Source organism: Eublepharis macularius, chromosome 10 (genome assembly GCF_028583425.1).
Source record: "Eublepharis macularius isolate TG4126 chromosome 10, MPM_Emac_v1.0, whole genome shotgun sequence".
Classification (NCBI taxonomy): Eukaryota; Metazoa; Chordata; class Lepidosauria; order Squamata; family Eublepharidae; genus Eublepharis; species Eublepharis macularius.
The window spans coordinates 62,857,988-62,882,077 of NC_072799.1; the positions used below are offsets into that span (position 1 = coordinate 62,857,988).

Here is a 24,090-nt window from a genome sequence, read left to right on the forward strand (position 1 = left end):
TCTAGTCCAATTGCGGCTGAAGCTTTCATGGGCCAGGGCTCATGTCATCAGATTCACAAAGAGCAAGCCTTTCTTGCAGTTTTGTTTGCATAGACTACTATGGCTGCACCTCTGGAATATATCATGCGGAATATATCATGCGGAAAGGCCACAGCTTTGGCCATATGAAATAGAAATCCATCAATCACATGTAGAAACTTGTTCACTTACAGACAGGGACAATGGGTTGGATCCAGCCAGCTTTGTCAACTCAGTTTTGCCATGATTTTCCTCCTCAGTCACCTTTTGTCCATACAAGTCCCATAGTCCCCAGCATAACCTCTTTTGGTCAAAGGGGACTCCTTTCTTCCTTTCATAATAGCATAAAATGGATTGGATACAACCCATACAACCCATTTTCTTTCCAGTCAAATCAAAATACAAGATCTTACCAAATGGGCTTAAAATGAAGTCCTCATAACAATTTATATATGTACAAACTGAGAGAGATTGCATCATATACTCTCAAAGAAACAGACTTTCTGATCAGCTTCCCATACAAATGCTATATGGCACCTTAAAGATGAACAGATTCCTGTCAGGGGGTTTGTCTGTTGCAGCAAGAATCTCTTGACACCTTACAAACTAGCAGAATTATGGCATAAATTGTGCCAGCTGAGGATAACATTCCAAACATCTGTGGCAGTGCTCTAGTCCATGAAAGCATACGCCACAATAAATCTTCATTTCTAAGGTTCCACCAAAAGTGTATTTTAATATATTTATTGACAGTTAAAAATTCATGGACTACCGGCCACTTAGTTACATGAATAAAATTATATGCTAAACAGGCAGTACACATGTGGCATAGAAAAAAGCCATAACAGGGGCTATAGCCATTTCTCAGCAGAGCCCACATGTAGACATTTTTTTTGCTTATTTTCATATCCATTCTTCCACTGGAGTTAGTATCCCTCATGCTTACAGACTGGTTCAGAAAACACAAATCATTTGTGGAGTGACAGCACAGAGAAAGAAAACCATCTATCTGAATCTATTCACAAAATCTGTCTAAAATCTGTGAAAATATCAGGAAGTTCTCAAAACATATTCCCAGTGACTGATACCACGCGCATCTTTTCACAACCCAAATGCATAAATCACTTTAAAAACTGAATGAAACAATCTTATAGAAAGGGAGGAATCTTCTAGTTTCAATCTGCACACATTTTACATTTTTATTTTGTCTTTTATCTAAGGAGTTCAGAGTGGCATGCTCTCTGCTGAACATAATATAATGATGTCTCTTATCATTACTACACAGAGATTTCAAATTAACCTGAAACCATGGTACTATTGCCTTTAGTATAAGCCTTACCTTTGGTGGTTATTTTTATATTTTTGTAATAATACACAGATTCTCACAGAATGGGAAGGAGCTATTGAGGTGGTACACGACATTTTGCAGTGTGGTCATGACAGTGGATGGTTGGGAAGGGGGGGATGTTACTCTTTTCTAGGAGTGCTCTTTCTGTTTATCCAGTCTTCAACCCCAAGTGATAGTGGAATCCACGCAACAAAGAAATGCTTGGTGCTGGGATTGAATAAACAGTGTTCCTTCCAAAGTGTAGATTTTTATCTGCTGAAATCAGAGTTAGAGCAATTTTGCATGCCAGCAGAATGTCTGCAGAAGCTGCTATTAAAGGTACAGCTCCTACCGAGAGCTAGGACAAAAATGAGTATTACTCCAATTCTTCAGTCAATATTCTAGGGCACTGTAGTATTTGATGGATCTTCAGGACATACTTACTCACTGGTCTATACTGGAGGATGCATTCACAGGAAGTGTTCAAAATGATGGGCAGGATTATGGATCTTGGAAAATTAGTGTAATTTAAAATGTCAAATTAACTGTTAATGGCAAGAAAGTATCCTGAACAGCTAGCAATTATCTCTGTGTTAGTTTTAGACCTGTATTAGGCAGAACACATGATTAAAATAATCTAGCCAAAGTTGAGTTGTCACATCAATTTCAGTGGGAAAGATTTATAATGCAAAAAGATACAGCACCGGCATGATTCAACCTAGATTGCGCCAAATCCTTGTTTATAAAATACTATGGTGAAAATTTAAAGCTCAATCATATGCTCATTTATGCAGCAACCTCATCTCCCATCCAATTATGCTGAGCTTTGAAGTTTTTTCTCTTCAATTTTGTAAAGAAGTGGAGGGATGAAATGAGCTTAATGCCTGTCGCAATCTATATCATGTTCCCCTCCTTCTATTCATATCAGCCAATGATGCTAATTGACTGATGTGACATCAAAAAGGTGCAAACAGCTGTATTGGCCCATAGAAAATCCAGAACAAAACCCAAATCCATGTACAGTATTTATGCAAAACTAGGGTTTTTTCCAAGTCTGTCATAAAAAAGAGAGGGTTGTCTTAAATTTATATGTAAGTTAATGTTATGTCCAATATAACATGTGAGGATGTGATCTTTCTTTTGATTAGATACAATAATATCTTTTTATTAGAGTCAACCAGAATAACACAAAATATTATGCAAGCTTTCAAGTGTGATCCAAAGACACACAGTCAGCTTGTAGGTTAAACAGAGATTTGGATTCTGTTCTTTTTGGTTAAAACCAAGCTTTCCAACCTCTCGACCATATCTCTGGATCATCTATCAGTGGTCATCTATTTTAAAAAACAACAGTTCTCCAATAACCTTACACACTCAGCATTGCTTTTATATATTATACATTGCTAGCAGAAGAGGATATTCTAATATTAAGCCAATGAGTACTGCAGCGTTCCTTCTCCTACATGCACACTTTCCAAATTAATGCAAGTAAATTTCTTTGTCTCACCAAGTAAACAAACAAAGAATTCTTTAGTATGCTAGAAATTACACAAGACAACACTATTGGCAAAGCAGAATGAGTCACACCTTTGGATCAGCATTCAGACTGCAGTTAAGCTGACTGGCTGAATGATTTACAAGACTGACGTTAAGCTGATTGGCTGAATGATTTCCAATAGCAACAGGTCAAATGAAGAGACGTGGTCACTTGTTACAATGAACAAATACCCATATACGTCTGTGTGTAAGAAAGCGCCAATGTGTTTTGATTTTACAATTGAAACTGTTCTGCTTTACGTGCACTGAATATAACATGAGAATAACTCCACTCCAGTAGACCTGTGCAGACAGCCTCTCTGTACACTTCTCCCTCTGAACAGCAATGTGTTTGCACCATGCAGATGACCTGGGAATTGTGGAGGCAAGGGTGGGGTTAGTGTGCTTGTGCCCATTCTCCCTCCCTGTATGGTCGGGTTGCCAGATCCCTTCAAGCATATGCCTTCCCAATGGTGATGCAATGATGTCACTTCTGGGAGGCTCCAGGAATGCTCACATGCTATGCACCGGGTCAATTCTTAAAGAATCAGCCCATTCAGGGCCCAAACTGGCCCAACGTGAAGCACAGGAGCACTCCCATGGCCTGTACTATGATTTCACTCTTGAAAATGATGTTGTCATGCCAGGAGTGCACCCCAGGAGGCCTGATCCTCCACCTTTTCCCTCTGCTGGCCAGGTGAGTGGTGGTGGGGGAGGGGGGAGGGGGGATCCTCCACCCTCTCTGGGGGACCAGCAACCCTACTGTATGGAGAGTCAATAATCAAACAGATTATCTGTTCAGGGCCAGTATAAAGAAAAAGTAAAGTATACACTATATACAGATTGTACATGTGGTCACTGTAACTTGTGAATAGGGCTCACCATGGACAATAGTTCCTTTCCATACTGCGACAATGTCCCTTTAGGAAGCTTTGGCTAACATACCTGTAAGGCATTTTTTCTTAAGTACAAACAACAGGCAAGGTCTAGAATTTTAAGATCAGGGAATCAAATATCTTTTTCACAAAATAATTAGATTTTTGTTAAATTATTGACAATAACTTGTTATATAATAGAATTAAGAATAAAAGGTTATTTACAAAGAGTAAGCAAATATAGTTAACATAATTCTATAGCTATTGTCTACTAATAAGAGATTTAATATACACATGAGACTGGTAAATTATTACAGAATGGGAAAAATATATTATTAGTACCTTCCTCTCTCCACAGTATGTTTGCAACTGCAGCATGTAAAGAGAGAAAAGAACAGAAGACACAAATGAATTTAAAAAAAATCACATGCAACGGCACATCAATTTTTAGAGTAATGAATATGATACAAGTTTGTTTTACAAAACAACTTCCAATGTACATCATTTTATTTGGTCTGATTTTTTAGGACGTATAGTCACATACAAACTTGATATATTTACCATTTGAAGTTACCCATTTGGAGGCATTTTTCAATTTGATCTAATATGAAAACACTGTTATCATTTAGATTTTTACCCCAAATACCAATAACAGCTATGTATGTCTGAGCCATACCTCTTATTTTGTTGTCTACTGAGTTAACAACAGGATTTGGAGAGGAACATTTCCACACAGCGAACAGAAATGAAACACTGAAATATATATCTGACTTGTGAATTTAAATAACATTTTCATTTCACTTTGAAGCTTCTGTGATATTTCTGATTGACTTCAAAAGGCAAAGTTGAGGAAAATAATTTGCTGAGGCAAAATAATAATGACTTTTTAGCCTATTTTCATGAAAATATCATCAAGATTTGAACTCCAGTTCATTGAATTTGGGTTTGGACATTTTGTAATACATAGAGAAAAAACTAATCATACATCCTACATATTTTCCATTTTGGAAGCATAGAAGCAAATAACATGATAATGAAAGAAATTGATTAAAACAGGTATAATGTAACAAAAATATTCTGTGTAAGGTAAAAGTTCCTAAGAAACTTCAAAAAGAGAGAGCTGAGAGGAGTGGAAAAGGAAATATCTAGAACCCAGTTTTATAAATCAGTATTCAGTTTATTTTACAAGTGTCCATTCATACATTGCCAGCTTTCCCCTTAGCTAAACTCTACAGGCTTTCTCAAGTTATTGCTGAACCAGTGAGCTGGTGTAGTTCAGACACAATTGTTACCCAAATCAGCGATCTCCTAATTAGTTGGGGGAATTAGCTTAAAGGAGACCAGCAAGAAGGGGTAATTGGGATTCTCCACCTATGTTAATGGAGATTATTCCCTTAAGAGAACTCTCAAAATGAACCAGGCAGATGATCAATTGGAAAGGTTCTTTTTTTATTAAAAAAGAAATAAAAGGGCAAATGTACAAAAATCACACACAGCACACATACAAGGTTAACTAAGAGAAAATCAGGGAGGAGAGAGGAGAAAGCTGTTCTGGGGAAGGCAACAGTTAACCAGTCTCAAAGAAAGTGGTCCATAGAGGTAGCAGCAAAATGACCAGCGTTTCATGCAGAAGAGAAGGCCCAAACGGATTTAGGGGTGTGTGTTCGGTTCCTAAGACTCTCACGCACTCACTCACTGGGGGCTAGGAAGTTCAGATATAGGGCAAAATGCTCCCTGGGGCAAGCTGATGTTTTTGCCTCCAAAACAATGACTTAAAGGGTTTTCTAGAGGAGAATAATGAGTTGGGAGAGGCTTAATTGATCAACCTGAGCAAACTATAGTCTTAAATGGCGCTTGATGACCCTCTGAGTACTTAATGGGAAAAGCTCCAGGTTTGATTAATAATGTTAGGTGGTGCTTAATCAGGGTAAATGTGTGAGGGGAAGTAAGGCTAGGCTAGAGGCTAGTTTGGAGTTCTTGGAAGACCCACTGTCTTAATTATGCATCTTTCCTGGGTGTGGAGGGGGGGCTTAGTCAGTCAGCTGCTCTGACTTCTCCTAAAAATATTTCCTAGGCACTTGTCTGGCTGTATGGACCCATACACCATGGTTAGTTAACCCCTCACTGCGGATCTAAAATAGGGATGGGAAAGATTTTTGCCTTAACCCTTAAAGCACCCTTGGGTCCACTATCCAGTAAAATGACAAGGGGGGAAATGAACTCTCTGGAACTTACAGCTGTCACTCTGCTGTGGTTCGTTTTGGGTCATTATTACCATGGTTTTCTAGAATGGTTACACAAATCTCAGATTCTTAGGCATTATGAAAAACACCCCCCTAAAAACTCTGTAGTTCTTCACATTCAGGTGCTTACCACAATCAGCAGCAAGCATTTTGTTTTCCTTTAATTATCTAACTTTCCCAGGCAGTGGCCTAGGGAAGGCAGTTCCTGGCTGGCAGAAACTAGGCACAGGGCCACAGCAAAGCTGCTGTTCTAGCTTGCACCTTCCCTCCTTGCTTTGTGGGGGCAGAGCCTTTTTTTCCTGATAATAGAATGCCTGGGGGCATCTTGTTCAGGGGCCTGTAGAATTACCCCTCTTGGTTCAAGTCCCTTAAAACTTGGATGATCTTTAGTGGACAGACAGCACTAGCTTCCCTAGAATTTTGGTATCATTTGGTAAAAAAAAAAAGCTATTCCAGCCCCTCTCCCAAAGTCCCCCATAGGTGGTGGTGGTGGTGGTGGTGGCGGCGGCAGCAGCAGCAGCAACATAAGATTTGATTTATATACCGCCTTTCAGGACAACTTAACACCCATTCAGAGGGGTTTACAAAATGTGTTATTATTATCCTCACAATAATCATCCATGGTAGAACAAGGACCCAATGAGTTCAGTGGAGCCTACTCCTTATAACATGTTAGGAAGTAAGCCTTCTTGAATTCAGCACATTTTCAGATACCTATGTGTACAATACAGCCACATGACCCTCACTAATGCTACACCAAAAATGCTGTGGAAGTCATAGACTCATAGGTCACACAACATATAAAGCTTAATTCCAACTGTGGCCGTTTTCACACTGCTTACCGGCCATGGAACATTGCACCAAGCTCCTAGAATGACAGTGTCTTCCTGGCGCGATTTCGTGCAAAATCGCACCAGGAAGATGCTGTCATTCTGGGAGCTTGGTGCAATGTTCAATGGCCAGTAAGCAGTGAGAAAACGACTAGTATTTTTCATGCCACAAAATTAGGCCAATTTATTGGCTGATTTATTTATATTTTGTTTTGTACTGTGAACAAACAGATATGTGAACCTGGAAATCAATAATGAGGCACATCAGATGTATGATGCAGCCTAGGTCATTTTCACATGTCTTTACCCTTGTGCAAAATCACACAAAACTCATGGAACAAGGACGTTTTCATGGCGTGATTTCTGATGTCATTGCACCATGAAACGGAATCATGACGTCAGAAAGCGCGCCATGAAGACGTCCTCATTCTGTGAGTTGTGAGAGAGGATAAAGAAATGTGAAAATGACCCTAGTTACAAAGTGAGTGACAGCTCCAAACCATTCAGGAACCATTCTCATATGCACTAAATACCTAAACACACAATTTTTTTTGTGGGGGTGGAGGATGATCCATTTTGGAAACTATTAGTACAGGGGAGGGCATAAATTCTTTAAAATATACCATTTTTTCCTTGGAATCTCTGTAGACAGGTAGAGTGTTTTATGTGTTCTATGTGTATGGATCATACCAGCCTTTGGCCACAAACAATAAACCTACCTACCTACCTACCTACCTACCTACCTGTAGACAGGATAGTTATCTAAGGATCATAACTCTGACTTCTGAATTGTGTTGGATAAGGAAACCCTTGATAACCAGCAGGTGATATATGGGTCATGGAACCCAAAGGAAAAAACAAAACAAACAAAGCAAAGATAAATTAATATCTGAAAGATAAATATTACTATTGGAGAGAGGGTCTCTAAGCTGTGACATTTTATAATGTATATACTCATGTAACTTAAAAATCCAGCACACATAATTGCCAAAGAAATGAGGTAAACAAGTTGTCAGGAGGCTCAGATGCATAACATGAGCCTTTGCAGCAGCTGGGGGCTCAGAAGCTGAAAGAGACCCCTCCCTCCTCAAACCAACATGTGCACAACCGCTTGGATATTGCTGGCCTTTCCTTGTATTGTGCATAAAAGCGCACAGACGGGGATGGCGATTGGGAGGCTGATGGCACCATGCTGTTGTCTGTTCCCCTCCCTGGTGCAATGCAAACCTTTGATCCCTATGAGCCACTCAATGCCAATGCCATAACCCCTTTGCCCAGGAAGCACTGAAAAAAAAAGGAATTATACACACCATGCATATCCCCTTCCCAGCAATGAGGTTAACACTAAGGGCTCAGTCTCTCCCTGCTGTAGCCAATTGGTTTCATGTGCAGTCAGATTTGCCATTAAGGAAAACAAGATGCTGCCATATGGCCTCTGATTGCTTGGCCTGTCTGTGCAGACTCTGCATAATAAGTACTAAAATGAAATACACACTTTACGGTGCGTGGTAAGTGTGTGTGGGGGTCATTACAGCCTCATTTCCCAGATTTGGTTCAGCATTCAGGAAGCTGCTTTAACAAGCCAAACCACCAAGTTCTGTGTGCAATTTTGGCTTGTTTCCCCCATTATGCACACCCCTACTCTGCAGTTTCCTGGCTCTGTCCTCTCCATCTCAGCCTAGGCCAGGGAGGCTGCTCAGCCTTCTGCCTGGTTCATCTTAGCAGTAGCTGAAGTTTTCCCAGCGGCTCCCCTGGCAGCCTGGATTTAGTGCTTGCCCCAATCTGGCTGCCAAAGCGCCCTGTGGGCCTGGCTCAGGTTGGGCTGCTTTTGCTGCTACAGGAGGCAGGTACATCAGCTGTGGGTTGTTGCCCACAGCTGGACATCGGCATCAGTAAGTGCTCTTCCAATGGTGGGCGGAATTCTTTTCTAAGTTTCATTTCACTTTAAAACATCTCCCTGGGAAGGTGAATTTTCTGACTGACACTTTACCAAGACTACCACAACAAGAATGCCAGAGAGAGGAGGTCAATGACAAATTGTTCACTCCTAGCCAGTTGGGAAGAGTGGTAACCTGATCTCAAGCACAAACACAAATCCTCAGCCATATCTCTGAGCCTTGGATGGCAAAAGTGTGAGGGGGGAAGTGAGTTACATGAATTACAGCAAAACACTGACAATGGATGCTGGTACAAACAAGGAAGGATGTATGTTCCAGAGTCTTTGAGGGCAGAAGAGTTAAAAAGATGTCATGATGATAAAACTGCAGGACATTTTGGTTTTGTAAAAACCCTCCACGTGGCACAATGACAGTTTTTCTGGCCAGGAATGAGAAAAGATATTCACAATATGTGTCCACTTGTCAAGTGTGTGTAATGGGAAAAAAGGGGGGAAGCCGCCTGGATTACTGCAGCTTTTAGCAACCCCCTCTTGGCCTTGGGAAACTATTTCAATGGATTTTATCATAGATCTTCCCCCATCTAAGGGGAAAACTATCATTCTGGTGATTGTGAACTTTTCAAAACAAGCACATTTTGTGCCCTGCTCAAAAATCCCTACTGCAAGAAAACTAGCAAACCTCTTTATGCAACATGTGGTACATTTGCATTTTTTCCCGATCAAGGTCATCTCTGACAGGGGTCCCCAGTTTGTTGCCAACTTTTGGCAGGAGTTGCTCAAGGTCACTGGAATTGAACAGGGTCTGAGTTCAAGTCATCACCCACAGAGTGATGGCCAAAGTGAAAGAACAAATCAGATATTAGAACAGTTTGTAAGATGCTATATCAATTATCAACAAGATAACTGGCTGGATTTTCTTTCTTTCGTGGAGTATTGTTATAATAACAGAATACATAGTTCTATTGGAGCCACCCTCTTTAAGGTCACTCAGGGTTTTGAAGGCAAACCCATGCCTTTACTAGAGCAGGATACAGTTAACCAAGGGGGGGGGGGACTTGCAACAATGGTGGTCTGATATTAGCAGTCAGTGGAAAGTCATAAAGGAAACCTTGGAACAAGCTAAAATGGATTATAAAGAACAAGCAGATAAGCCCTTATGGGATGTGAAAGTAGGGGACAAGGTGTACGTGTTTACAAAGAATCTAAAGGGCACCCAGCCAAGCAAAAAACTCGGGTGAAAATATATAGGCCCCTTTGAGGTGCTGAAGGTAATAAATGCAGTAACAGTGGAACTAGATCTCCCAAAGAGTCTGGAAAAAGTTCATCCAGCATTTCATTCCAGTCTGGTAAAGAAATATCCTGGAGAAAACAAGTGACACCCTACACCAGCCCAGCCCCCTCCTCTGATAGATGGACAACCACATCATGAAATTGACTTAATCTTAGATTCTAAGTTGACAAGAGGAGTACTTTATTACCTTGTGCAATGGAAATATTTTCCTAAGAGTCAAGCGGAGTGGGTCAAAACCATAGACATTAGAGCCCCCAGGTTCTTGAGAGATTTTCACAAGAACTACCCACAAAAGCCGGGGGGAGGCTAATTTTTGGGGTGGCAGAAAATGTTAGAAGGTTAGTATCTACCTTCCTCCCCACCCTTCCAGGGAAATGAGACAGCTGCAGTTTCTTTTCCCTTTCCGAGGATGTTTAGCCGGAGCGCTGACAAGTCGACCTTGAATGTTTAGGTTCTCACAGGCTGAATGTCCAACACCCAGAAAGGGGGGAGGGTCAGTACTCTGAACTACATGTACTACTGTTTGTTGATAATGTTTCATTCCTAACAAAGTCTTCGTTATACCTTGAACTGGATTTTTATAATAAAACTTCATTAAACCAACAACTGGAGTTTTTTTGTAAAATATCCTGGCAGGGTCCTTACACAAGTGTTGTTGAATATGAGATGCCATAGAGAAATTTCATTAAATGTGCATATCACCCTGTGGAAGAAATTTAGATAATAAATCAGAATCATGAAAGATTTTTAGCCTTGTGTTGTGCTATAAGCAACAGAGATATCTGGTTACATCTGATGGCTATAAACAGAGAAATTCAGTAGCATTCAGATCACATAACCCTTTCTAAGGTGATAAGACTTTGACATGCAAAAAAGGCCCTGGTGGTAGAAACTGATCAATTTAACGGTAGGGAAAAGGCATATTATTTTTTAAACACAGCCTCAAGACACACAATGCAGGAAGCAGATAATTTTCAGCTTGCTGTGGATGAACAGATGAAAGAATTTATAGAAGTTGTTTCATAGAATGTGACAGTGTCACAGCTGTTGAACTGGGTAACATGGGAAACTGTAACTGATGTTAAAGAATAACAATGCAGGATAAAATATTAATTGGGCATCAAATATTTAACTCATCTGTAAATTACTAAAAAAAATCACTGGGTGACAAACTTTCCCATCGGTAGGTTAACAGGTAAATAATGAACTGTTGATCACCTGCAGTGAAGTAATATTTTAAAATAAATTCTGATTTGAAGCAATTTGATAAACTTGAAATAAGTTTTTGAACCTTTTCATAGTAATACAAATAGATACAGATTTTAAAAATAAAACGGTTGATGTTCATTTGCAAAACTGCCATTTGCAGCCTCCGAAAACAAACTATGCACCTGAGTCCTGACCTTGGATCCAGCACTGCAACAGTGTTGGCATTTCAGCTTTTCCCCTTGTGTGTGTGTGTTATGTACTGCCAACTCATTTCTGACTTATAGAGACCCTATGAATTAACGACTTCCAAAATGTCTTATCATTAACAGCCTTGTTGAGGTCTTGCAAACTGAAGGTCGTGACTTCTTTCATTGAGCCAAGCCATGCCATGTTGCGTTTTCTTCTTATCCTACTGCCTTCAATTTTTCCTAGCAAGATTGTCTTTGAGTTTTATTGTGACCAAAGTACAATAGCCTCAGTTTTGTCATTTTAACTTCTAGTGAGAATTCAGGCTGGATCTAGAACCCACATATTTGTCTTTTCCGCCATCCATGGTATTTATAAAACTCTTCTCCCACACATTTCAAATGAATCAGTTTTCTTCCTGTCAGCTTCCTTCATTGTCCAACTTTAACAGCAATACACAGTAATGAGGAATACCATTGAATTAATTATCTTGATCTTGGTCTCCAGCAACACTTCCTTACACTGAAGGATCTTTTCTAGTTCTTCCACAGTTGCCATTCCAAGCCTCAATATCTTTATGATTTCTTGGTTGTAGTTGACGGCCGCCAGAGAACTGGGAGACGGTCTCCGAGGACTGGAGTGGCCTGGGGAGGATGACTTGGCTGTAGCAGCAGCAGCAGATGGCAGGGGAGAGTGGGTCTAGGTACAGCTGACGAGGGCCTGCTGTGGGCATGTCACCAAACATGGCCTCGGGCAGCCAGATGCACTCCCAGTGGCCTGGGAAGCTGCCCCACAGTGGGACGGGATGACAGCATCCTCACCTGTGCCCAGTGGGTTCTGTGCACCTTGCAGCCTGCCTGCAAGATCAACACAGCCCCAGGAAGCTGAGGCAGATTTCCTAGGGAAAGCCCCAATGCAGCAGACAGGCCATGCTGGTTGGCGGGGCTCAGTCAGCCCCATCCTCCAGGATGGGCCTAGGGAAGAAAGGGAGGGGCTGAGGCAGTGAGGAATGCCCCCAGAAATGCCCCAGGCAAGCCAGCAATACCCCATACAGGCCAGCATCAATGGCAATCACAATGGGCAGTGGAGGATTTGACCTCAGGGCGAAGCCTGGGGGAGGGGTGTGGTTTCCCCAGAAAGGCCCTATAAAGGCGGTCTCACCAGGGTGACTGATGAGGAATGGCTGGGAGTTGGCAGAAGCAGAGAGAGAGAGAAAGGGAGTGTGAGAGAGAGGAGAGTGAAAGGGGAGCAGCCACTGCAACGGGTGGGAGAGAGGATGCGAGAGTGTTGTATACCCCTCCTCCCTCCACATTTCTGAAGCCTACCCTGAACAGTGCCATTACTCCAGCCAACCTGGAGGGCACACTCACCTTGGGTTCCGATGACCCCATTGTAGAATTTGACACAGTTCAAAAATTCTGTTCCCTGCTAATATCATACCAAAAATGGAATATAAGGTGTGGAGATACACATGCTCCCATTCCAGTCCAAAACATAGTAAAGATAATATTTTATGCTATACTAGGCTATCTTATATTATGTAAACAGCCAGTTTTTTCTAATGGTTAGAGTGTGAGACTAAAACTGGACTAGGATCTGTTAAACCCACGTTCCAATCCCCACTCTGCTATGGAAGCTTGCTGGGTGACCTTGGGCTAGTCATACATGCTCAGCCTAACCTTACCTTACAGGGTTGTTGTATAACTTCAATGCAATTCCCATCACTTTCTCCCATTGCATTAGTGGGCAAATGGGGCTGGAGTCAGGTGGATGAATGAATAGCCAGCTGGCCAGGGCACCCCCTGGCACCCCCCCATCTTCTAGAGCCCTAGCAGACAGGCTACCCCTGACTTCTATAGTTACTATAGGGAAAGGCTTGCCACCCCCTGCCTTGGGTAGGGGATACCCTGCTGTCTGCTGTTCTCCCAGCTCGCTTATGTGGCTGGTGGGGGGGGGAGGACTGGGGGGAGATGCACATGCATGCACTCCCCATCCACAGAAGAATCCCAGTGCACACTGGGTGAAAACCACTCTTTTGGAGGCAGTTTTCATTTTCAGCAACCTTGGATCTTTCATTTCAGCAACACACACCTTGGATCTTTCATTCATCCCATCCTGTCCAACAGGACAAAAGAAGGAGCTGTGGGGCTTGTGTGCTGAAAGTGAGAACTACCTCCAAAGGGGCGGTTTTCACTCAGAGCACACTGGGATTCCTCTGCAGAGAGAGACTGTAAGGGAGGTCAGTACCCTGTTGTCCCTTGCTCCTGTGCACCCCTGCTTGTGCCCCTGGAACATCTGGTAACTCTACTGACACTGTTGCCTTAAAATGCTGGGTGAGGACATGTCCACCTAAAATGAGAACTGAATGCCTGAAGACAATATTTTTAAAATTCCACAGAAGTCTCAATATTCATTATGAGCAGGGCTTTTTTTCAGCTGGAACACGGTGGAACGGAGTTCTGGAACCTCTTGAAAATGGACACATGGCTGGTGGCCCTACCCCCTGATCTCCAGACAGAGGGGAGTTTAGATTGCCCTGCACACCACTGGAGGGCAATCTAAACTCCCCTCTGTCTGGAGATCAGGGGGCAGGGCCACCAGCCATGTGACCATTTTTGCCGAGGGTGATTTAAACTTTTAAAAACTCCCCCCTTGTTCCAGCTGACCCAAAGTAACATCATTGGTCCTGGGAGCATGCACACACTTTGCGCGCGCACATGTGGTACCAGGGGCACCACCTCCCATCAAGAGTTGCCCCCTGTACTGGCAACCCACTGAGTTCCACCACCTTTTTTCCCATTAAAAAAGCCCTGATTATGAGACCTTTAAGATCCTCAGTACTGAATGCTCATTTGATCTCTAGCTACAATTGTTCTTCTATTGATTAATTAGCAAGCTTGATGTTTGAATTTTAAGGCTTCCACACTCTTGCTTCTTTTCAGGTGTAAAAATAACACATCTTTGATTTTGGGTTTTGAAATCACCAAGAAAATGACATTGTTTCTGTAGGCCAAAATGAAGTTTCAGTTCAAAACTAAATTTAACTCCCTAAGTTGTATCTCTTTAGAATTGGATCATTTCATTGTGGTCTGTCCTGTGTGTGGAAGTATTTTGTTTCTAAAATTATCATGTTATCATATTATGAGTGTACACCAGACCAATAAATAAATATATTACAACTGAGGGCCAAGCTACACATGACGAATGACACTTGAACGGCAAGTGGATTGAGTGAAGGGCAAGTGAACAGGGAGAAATACACTTGCCATTCAAGTGTCATTCGTCATGTGTAGCTTGGCCCTGAGATACATATTCTTTGTCCCAGTACTAACAGCGATGTCAAGAGGGCTTCTGATTACCATCTTTTGTTAAAATCTTACCAAGCTGTCAAAGAAACTTAACTCATGACTTCACTGAGACATAAATGTAACAACTGTATGACAAAGTGCTTTCACTATGTTTTTCATTTACTTTAATCTTAAATTTCCATTTGATGATGAATCATTATCATCTAGGAGTATTTGCTTCTCTCAGGAACAGGAATGTGTCAAGAGTGTTCTATCTGCAAGAAAGTTTAAAATAAATTATACCCTCCATTTTCTACCAAAGCTTCAGCTCAGACTATTTATTTCCTTTTATTCCTGCTCACAGCAACAAGCATCGTACAGTCCACTAAAGGTCTTATACATCATTCTATTTTTTTGCCTGCTGTGAAACATGGCATATTAATCTCCAATAAGGAACTCTGTAGGTTATTAAATCTTCGACATCTAATCTCAAATTTAAAGTGTAACTGTAATGTAAATGCTTTGAAGATTTGTTTCATGTTAACAATTTCATGCCAGTAAATTTGTGCTTCTGTTTTTTTCTGTTAGACTTATTGAAGAGATCCACGGGAAGAGCAATGGAAGCTTCGTGTCTTTTCTTCAGCACAGCAAGAGATGAGAACTTTTATCACACTCAACAAAATCCCAGCCCTTCCAAGACAAGTAAATGATTCATGTGGTATAAATAGATACCTCTAGGGCTCTGCTGGGAAGGGATGCTGAGCCTGTAGTATAGTGTATGAGAACTTTTTCAATGTGCACTGCTGTACAATTTTGAAGTACGGGTAAGGTTCGAAACACAGATGGTCAAAAATTTAATCACTCAAAGTATTAATTGCTCAAAGTTGTATAAACATATGATACAGAGTCTATAAAAAGTAAATTCACAAAATTATCCACTTAGCATTGTGGTGGAAATCCCATGGCTGGACCGGGATTCGTTTTTGTTTTCGCAGCCATGTCGGATGTTCCTCTTTGCAGGTCCGAGAGGAGACGTCCGAGCAGCCTGACCGGGCGGCTGATCTGCAAAGATTAGCCCCCAGGACTCCCAAGGAGGGAATCAGGGTCCGGGACGCTGCGGGAAGAGCCCTCTGACAAATCGAGGCAGGGGGTAAATTGCCCGTTTGTCCCCATGGAGGCCAGCAGATGTGCACGGCACCTCGTGTGCTGCCGGGCCACGGAAAACGGCAAAGAACAGGACTAGGCGGAAGCCTGTAAGTAAGTGAATCCCTTCTGTTATTACAAGCGTATGCGAAGGAGTGGTGGGATCTGAAGTTAAGAAGACTCGGATTTCTTCCCCCTCACTGAGTTTCAGAAGATTGGCGGTCCCCCCCCTAAAATGGCAGCAAAAAAGCAGAGTCCCGCTTTGGGCAAGTCAATTTCGGCTGCCCTGCAGGGAAAAGCGGAGTCACTCGAGGAATTGGTGAAAAGGTCGGTCATCGAAGCCATAAAACCCTTTGTTGACAAGCTGAATGAAACAGATCAAAGGGTGGGCTTAATTGAGAGCGATGTGAAAGCCATTGAAGCAGTGGGGGGGGCAGAGAAGTCTGCTCGGGAAAATGCGTCGCTCATGAGAGCAACGAACAAGGAGCTAAAGCTGGTGGAAAACCAGCTGATCGGGCTGCAAGTGGAACGAACACAGACTGTTTTGCGTCTCCAGAATGTTAAGGAGGAGGAAAACGAGTATTTAAGGGAGCTTGCCTCGGAATTATTGGCGTCACCCGCGAGGGCAACTAAGGAAGAGGTAAAAAGCGTCATTTTGGAAGTCCGTCGGGCTTCTTCAAAATATGCAATGAAGTGGCAGCTGCCTCGTGAGATTTTTATTGAGTTTTCATCTAGGAAGGTCCGAGACACTATCCTATTTAACTCATATAATGCGGACTTGGACTTTCTGGGAAATAAAGTCAAGATACTGAAGGACGTTCCATTTCTAGTTCGGAAAAGAAGATTTAAGTACAAAAAGCTCGCGGCTCTCCTGAGGGAATGAGGGATAAAGTATAAATGGCTATTTCCGGAAGGAATTTGGTTTAATTATAAAGATCAAGCCTACAAGATAAACTCAGAGGATCAGCTAAGGGATTTTGTGGACAAAAATCAAGAATTCGGGCAAGATACCATGCAAAATGAAGAAGACTCGAAGCCTGAAGGGAGGGGGGAGGCAGTGAGCGCAGTGGCTGTAGCTGCTCAGAGAGAACTGCGTCCGAGGCCCAGGGGGGGGAAGAAGAAAATTTAATATGGGTTGTATTTTGTATTTTGCAAGGTCAACCACTCCATCATTACTTTATGAAGGTTTAAATTTTTAACTATGGCAGTATGAAGGGAAAACACTGTAGTGTAGTGTTTATTGTTTGTATGTAACCTCCCCCCTTTTTCCAGCCCTCCTTCCCCTTTTCTTTCTTCTTTCCCTTTTCCCCTTTCCTAGTACTTTTGTAGGTTTTTTTGTAGGTTTTTGTTTTAGATATTAAAAATTAAAAAAAATTCAAAAAAAAAAAGAAATCCCACGGCTGGACCAGAGGTCCCCCAGGGCCTGAACCATTGTATATTTGCCAGGCAGAAGTAAAACAGGGGCAGCTGCTGTTCCAAGGTCAGGATGGAGGAGAGAAGCTTGGGTGGTACATGGGGAAGCCAGTCAAGGGTGTCTGGCCCTGTATTGGGGGGGGGATTAGTTAACATAGGGTATCCCCCCTCCCAGGTGAAGCCGCTAATACCTTAAGGTTAAAGGCACAGCTGAAGTGTTGGGTGGGCGGCGGGGTGCAAGGAGACCAACAGGGTATGCTGGGGAGGGACATAGAAAGAGCCATAAGGCACGGCCAGGGGTCAGAAGAGTGACACAACTACTTCTTTCTTAGCTGAGAAACATTATTTTGTTGCTGTAAGCAGAAATAAAGACCCCTGTTTGGGGAAGTTGCTGCAACTGGACAGGCTCGTGCATGGTTCTTGCTTAAGCCTCTCTAACATGGAATTGTGACCCCTTCACAATCTGTTTCAGCCAGCCATGGTGATAGCCTGTGGGGTTCTTCTCTCGTCAATGCCTTCACTTGGCTGTTGGCCAAGAGTGGCAGACAGGAGTCTTCAGGCCTCAGGTGGACAGAGAATGGGGTTGTACCATCTGGTTACTTCTCTTGCCCTGGAAACAGCAGCACAATCCAGCTGCCTGTTCCCTTGCCTCCTACTCATCCCTCACAGGAAACTGCTTTTAAGGGATTCCCCTTCTTCATCCCCCTGGTTTCCTTCCCAATCCCCACCCAGCCTTCCTGAGTAGCTCAGTAGCACAATAAGTACTAAAATGAAACACACACTTTACAGTGCGTGGTAAGCGTGGGGTGGGGTGGGAGTCATTACAGCCTCATTTCCCAGATTCGGTTCAGCGTTCAGGAAGCTGCTTTAACAAGCCAAACCACCAAGTTCTGTGTGCAATTTCGGCTTGTTTTCCCCATTATGCACACCCCTACTCTGCAGTTTCCTGGCTCTGTCCTCTCCATCTCAGCCTAGGCCAGGGAGGCTGCTCAGCCTTCTGCCTGGTTCATCCTAGCAGCGGCTGAAGTTTTCCCAGCGGCTCCCCTGGCAGCCTGGATTCAGTGCTTGCCCCAGACTGGCTGCCAAAGCACCCCTGTGGGCCTGGCTCAGGTTGGGCTGCTTTTGCTGCTACAGGAGGCAGGTGCATCAGCTGCGGGTTGTTGCCCACAGTTGGACATTGGCATCAGTAACTGCTCTTCCAATGGGGAAGGTGGCCTGGGTCTCAGTGTCTGCAGCTGAGGACCTGACAGAGGGGCTGTGAAGGACCTGGGAAAGAGGCCTGCTGCTGCAGCGCTGGTGGCGGTGGTGGAAGGGAGGACAGCATTCTGGCAGACATGGCCACAGTCAGGAACCAACAAGGCTGAGCGGCCAAGAAAATAAAAGATATAAAAGAAATACAATTATTTATTGCATAGTGCATAAACAATTAAAAACCATAGAACAAAGTTAAAAAATATAAAATTATGGCTCATAAATAGAAAATACTGCTGGTTCAGGCCAGGTAGTTTAAATTTGGAACATTTATAGCCACTATAAGTCACTGGTTGTTAATGTCTACTTGGGGGGGCCTCACTCCACAGAAGTGGTGCTCAAGTAGCATTCTGTCCTGAGTCAGAATTGCACTCCAAGTGTGTGTGCCTATGCTAGTCAGTGTGTACACATAATGTTCCATATTTAAACTACCTGGCCTGAACCAGCAATATTTTATTTTTATGAACCATATTTTTATGACAACTGAGGAAGGCCCAGAGGGCCAAAATGCATTTGGTCTCTGTATATGTGCAATCAATTTTGTGACTTGGTTCATGTATATGTGCCAACATTTTTGTGGCTCTATGTAACTGATGTTACTAGGTCTCAAAGTTTTTAACTTTGTCCCATGGTTTTTACTCGTTTATGTACTGTGCAATAAATAATTTTATTTTCTTTATATCTTTTATTTTCTTGACTGTTCAACCTTGTTAGTTCCTGACTTGTTTTTCAGGTTTTGGATCTCCCCCCGCCTCCTGTTTTTATCCAGACATGGCCATAGTGCCAATCCCAAGCATCTTGGGAATCTTTTTCTCCCCATATTTTCTTTGCTTCAAGTAGAAAAGCAGGGCATCAATATCCAACAAATGGTTTGGTTCCTGAGAAGTTGAGCATTTATGTGTTTTTATAATCCAGATGTTTCAGACTAATTGCAATCATATGTCTTAGCTCATCAAAATTCACTCTCCCCATCAGTTTTGTTGAAATCTCTAGGTGCGTTAGCTTGTAATTCACCACTTTATCCAAGTTGCTCTTGTCTAATTTAATAAAACCATACAAACTTAAGTCCGGATCTGACTGTAGGACCTTTGGCTTTAAAGTAAATGCCCTCCTCCATGCCCTAGCTTCATAAGAAATTTCATCCACTTCAGCTCAAAGAACGACCTTGGCAACACATTTGGGGCCCCCAGTATACTTCTAAGAAACTTAATTAATGATTGATCAATATCCTCAGTAACAGCTTCTATGCATACACCAGCTGCATATAACATACACCAGCTCCCTTAGAGTTAAATACTCTGAATGCTGAAGGTAGGTATTGTCCCCCTGAAGTATAAAAGAATCTAGTGATTGCTTTCCCAATGCTGTTTGCAGCTCTTATTGTCATATGAGTTCTCCATGAAATATCAGCACTGAACAGTACTCCCAGGTATTTAAACTGAGTAACCTGCTGCAACCACTGTCCATTTATAATCCCTTACTTTCTGTTTTCTACTAAAAATAACAACTTTAGATTTAGCTGCATTTATTACCAAACCTTCCCTACAGCAGTATTTGGAGAATAGACAGATAAGTTTACACAGGCCCACTATGGATCTAGACTAGAGATGGGCATGAACAACAATACGAACAAAAAAAAAGCCATGAACAGCCCAATCTGCTGTTCGTGAACAAGCTGTTCATGAGGGCCCATTCTAAATGAACAGCTGGTCGTTGCAAGCCTTGTTCGTTGCTGTCCGTCAAGCCAGACAGTCTGGCACCTGCAATCAATTCCCTTGGCAACTTAGACAGGGATTGTCTGAACTCTGTCTGAACTCCTGCTGTTGCCTATGAAACCCTGATCTAAGCCCAATTTAGCTTGATAGGCAGGTCCTTTCAAGTGTGGAGCTCTAAATTTGTTACAAGGGAGCAAAGAGCAGGGGGAGGGGGGCTCCCAGCTCTGGCTTAGTTTGCAGACAGTAGAGAGGGAGAGAGACAGTTGCTGTTGCCATTTTGATAGAAAGAGTGCATCGGAGCTTGAATTTTCTTTGTGTGTGGTGGGATAGGGATCTACCCCTTCAAGTTCCAGGGCTGCTGCCAGGCTCTGGGCCAAGCTATTATTTATTATTGGCACCTTTCCTGCTGCCTGCTCAGGTCAGGTTTCTGGGAGTGGTGCAGTAGGGATCTTGACCAAACTTGGATGATGGCTGGAGGAGAGCCTGCTGGCCCCCACGGACAGCCAACCACGAACATGTTCGTGAACAGGGCCATGTTCGTAGTTGTTCATGAGTCCCTGTTCGTGGATTGCAACGAACAATGAACATCATGTTTGTGCCCATCTTTAATCTAGACAGTAAAATGCTATTATTCGCATACAGGAGAACTGTCAGCTTCACTGATGCGAGGTAAGGCAAGTGACAATCCTCTTGTAACAAAAAAGAATTAAGATCATTAATATATAAATTAAATAACAGAGGGGCCAAAATGCATCCTTGCTTAACACTTTTATCTAGCTAAACATGATCTGTCAGTACTCCCAAAGGGCCACACCTAACATGAGCTGTTGGGTAGCCATAAAGCTGACAAATAAGAAACAACAACAAAAAATCATCCATAGATAGTTTTCTCAATTTTGCCCATAGTTTATCTCTAGGTACAATATCAAAAGCGTTTCTGAGATCCATGAAGACTGCACTTAATGATCCCTTCTTATTACCAGTAAATTAATAATAAACTGTAGAAAGTAGCAGTGATCAATTGCATTCACTCCCCTTTGGAAGCCAGATTGTTCTTTCCCTGATTGTTTTGCTTTCTAACCAATTTACCAACCTGCCATACAGCAGGGATGCATATAATTTACCCACAATTCACAACAGGCAGATAGGGCGGTAATTACAAGGGTCTGATGGATCTCCTTTCTTATTTCTGCAGGACAGAATTAAACACGTTCTTAAGCTTCCCATTGAAATCAATGGGAATAAGTTCGACGTGCTTAACTTTGGCAGGACTGTTTCCCATATTTACAACAACATTGGAATGCCTACCTTCTGGTTCAGAGAATGTATTAGATAAGCAGCTACAATGCTTGGCACTTTTAATGGCCACGTTCTAGTAATTTATGGTGGGAATCAATACAGCTTTTCAGATTTACAAATCATGTTTTAATCTTTTTTCCATGACAGTCACTTCAGTTCTGATTTCTGCAAGGCAAACCCCAGAAATCAATCATATGCGTGGTTCATGGCAACTACCTGCTTGGTTCTTTTATGAACTGAAGCACAGCTACAAGAAAAACGTTAGTATAACTGGGAATGAACTTCATAGTAAAAGAGACCCACCATGGGGAGGGCCTTACAGGTGATTTATGTTCTCATGCGCTGGCTGGTGATGTTCTAAATTAGCTTGATAGATGGGAAGGAAGAGACTGAGAGACTGAAGCAATTTTTAATGGTGTTTTGTTCTGTCTTTGCTTGGCTTGGGTAAAAATGTTCTACTTGCCTGAGTTTTTATAACATCTGCTTATTGAACACCTTATAAATTCAGTTTTAATATTTATTTTCAAATAATCAACAAGAATTTAATCATTTCCCTCCTATCAGATTCATTTCCACTGGTCAGGTTTCTGGGATTCATTTCAAAAAGAATAATCCTTTCTATTCACATCATAATAATTTACAAACACAATCATAGCATTCTTTATTCGTGCTTGAAATGGGGCAACACTTTAAAATGTTTGTTTATTCAGCTTGAAATAGCCTGGTGAGGTAGGTCAGGAGACAGAACCTGAGATTATGGTGATTTGTGCAAGTCTACGCAAAGGCCGAAGTGAGAGCTAGCTATGAGTGTATGTCTTGTCAGTCTATGCATCTTGCTTGCCAAAGGATATCTCATTGGATCACAAGGACTGCAGGACAGAATTAAACACGGAACAGGGAACCAAGGAACAGATTTTGAGAACTGTGATGCAAAAGGTCATCTGTTACTTTTGCTTATTCTTTTATCAACCTGAACAATGGTAAGAAATGGTAAGCCAGAAATTGCCAGGATCCAAGCAAGATACATGGCTTCTGCTTTCTAACTAACTTGTAAACTGTAACAGGCAGCTAAAATGGAATTTATTTTTACCTAATAGCAGGTATGCTGATTAAATATCTTTATTGTGTAAGAATTACAGCTATTGGATATCAATCTCCTTCATCAGCAACTGTTAATGTCATTTAGGCTTTGATAACTGTGTATCCTCTTGCAATTTCACACCTAGACAACATGACAGGGGACTGTCATCCAAAAGACATGGCAGCTACGATATCTCCCTGGAGGAGGTTGCTAAATATATAAAGTGGTGTTTTACTCATCAACCAGGTGTCATTTGTGATTATTGACTAGCATGTTATGTTATTAAATATTCTTAGAATTAATGCATCAGGAGATACTACTAATGTAACTATCAGTCATCATGTTTGCATATACATACGACAAAGACTGTGAATCTAGCAAGTTTCATTTTTCCCTAGGAAAGGAAGAAAACAGGTGTCGGGGAGGGGAAATGATAAATGAGGTCTCAGCCCAGTGGTAAATAATTTACATTGTCATCCTAAGAAGAGTGACAGGGCTTATACTGGAGTAACTCTGCTTAGGATTGCACTATTATTCAGTTCTGGGGATCATATCAAAAATGCTCTCATCTTTGAACTTACCTGTGCAGTCATCAGAACTAGAAAACTCTAGTTTAAAATGTTCTGGTCAAAGTTTTAACAAGAACCGTCAGCCAAACCCAATCTTAATGGAAAGCAATGGAAAAGATTTTCTTGAATTTGAAGCATTTAATCATGTGGGCTGAACAAATGCACTACTACTTTTGCTGTTTTTAAGAATTGTGACATACATCTATTTCTGTTTCTGCTTCAATTAAAATTACCCAAGGCTCTCAAACATTTGTAATTACTCGCTGCTGTTGTTATCTGCAAATTCATCATGCATAATTTGACTTTTCATGTTATAAATATATTAACTGGGACTAGGACAAGTAGCAATCCTTTTCAGGAAAATCTCTATTGATTTTTATACAATAATAATTGTTCTATTTCAAGGTGATAAGGCAGAACCTTGGGGTTTAAATTTCTATAGTTTATGATGGGAAAATTATACAGAATTGAGTTAAAGGCTTTCTAAAGTTGAAGTTGCCAAGTTCATTCTTACACAGAATACTCTGGGAGACTTAAGTAGACCATTTTCCTACCATGTGAAGGTGGAATACAAAACATTTTCCCTAAGTATATTACAGGCTGATAAACTGCTCCTTATACATTTATCTACTACAATTTATCTACAACACAGCAATTATCTTTGCTTTTCCTTCCTTAGCTATGGGATGACATAAGAAATGCTACATACGGGTCTTTCGAGCAGAATCCTCCACAAAAAGGGATGAGATGTCTTCATCCACCCCTGCTTCATTCTTCGCAATGCAGGTATAAGCCCCCGTATCTTCGTAGCGCACATTGCTAATGTGAACTTCACTGCCATTTGCTGCTCACAGAAAAAGAAAGTAATAGGTGAGCAACTATTTTCGTTTTGTTACTGTGCTTTCAAGATTACACATGTA

At 41.8% G+C, this 24,090-nt stretch overlaps 1 protein-coding gene across 1 annotated transcript in view; it reads right to left on the minus strand.

Annotated features, from left to right (window-relative positions):
- Window positions 1-24,090, minus strand: part of FSTL5 (follistatin like 5) — a 578,210-nt gene that overhangs the window by 67,873 nt on the left and 486,247 nt on the right. The window contains exon 10 of the mRNA XM_054990327.1: window positions 23,880-24,014. Within this exon, the coding sequence (XP_054846302.1) occupies window positions 23,880-24,014 (135 nt within the window). The remainder of the gene's footprint in view (window positions 1-23,879; window positions 24,015-24,090) is intronic.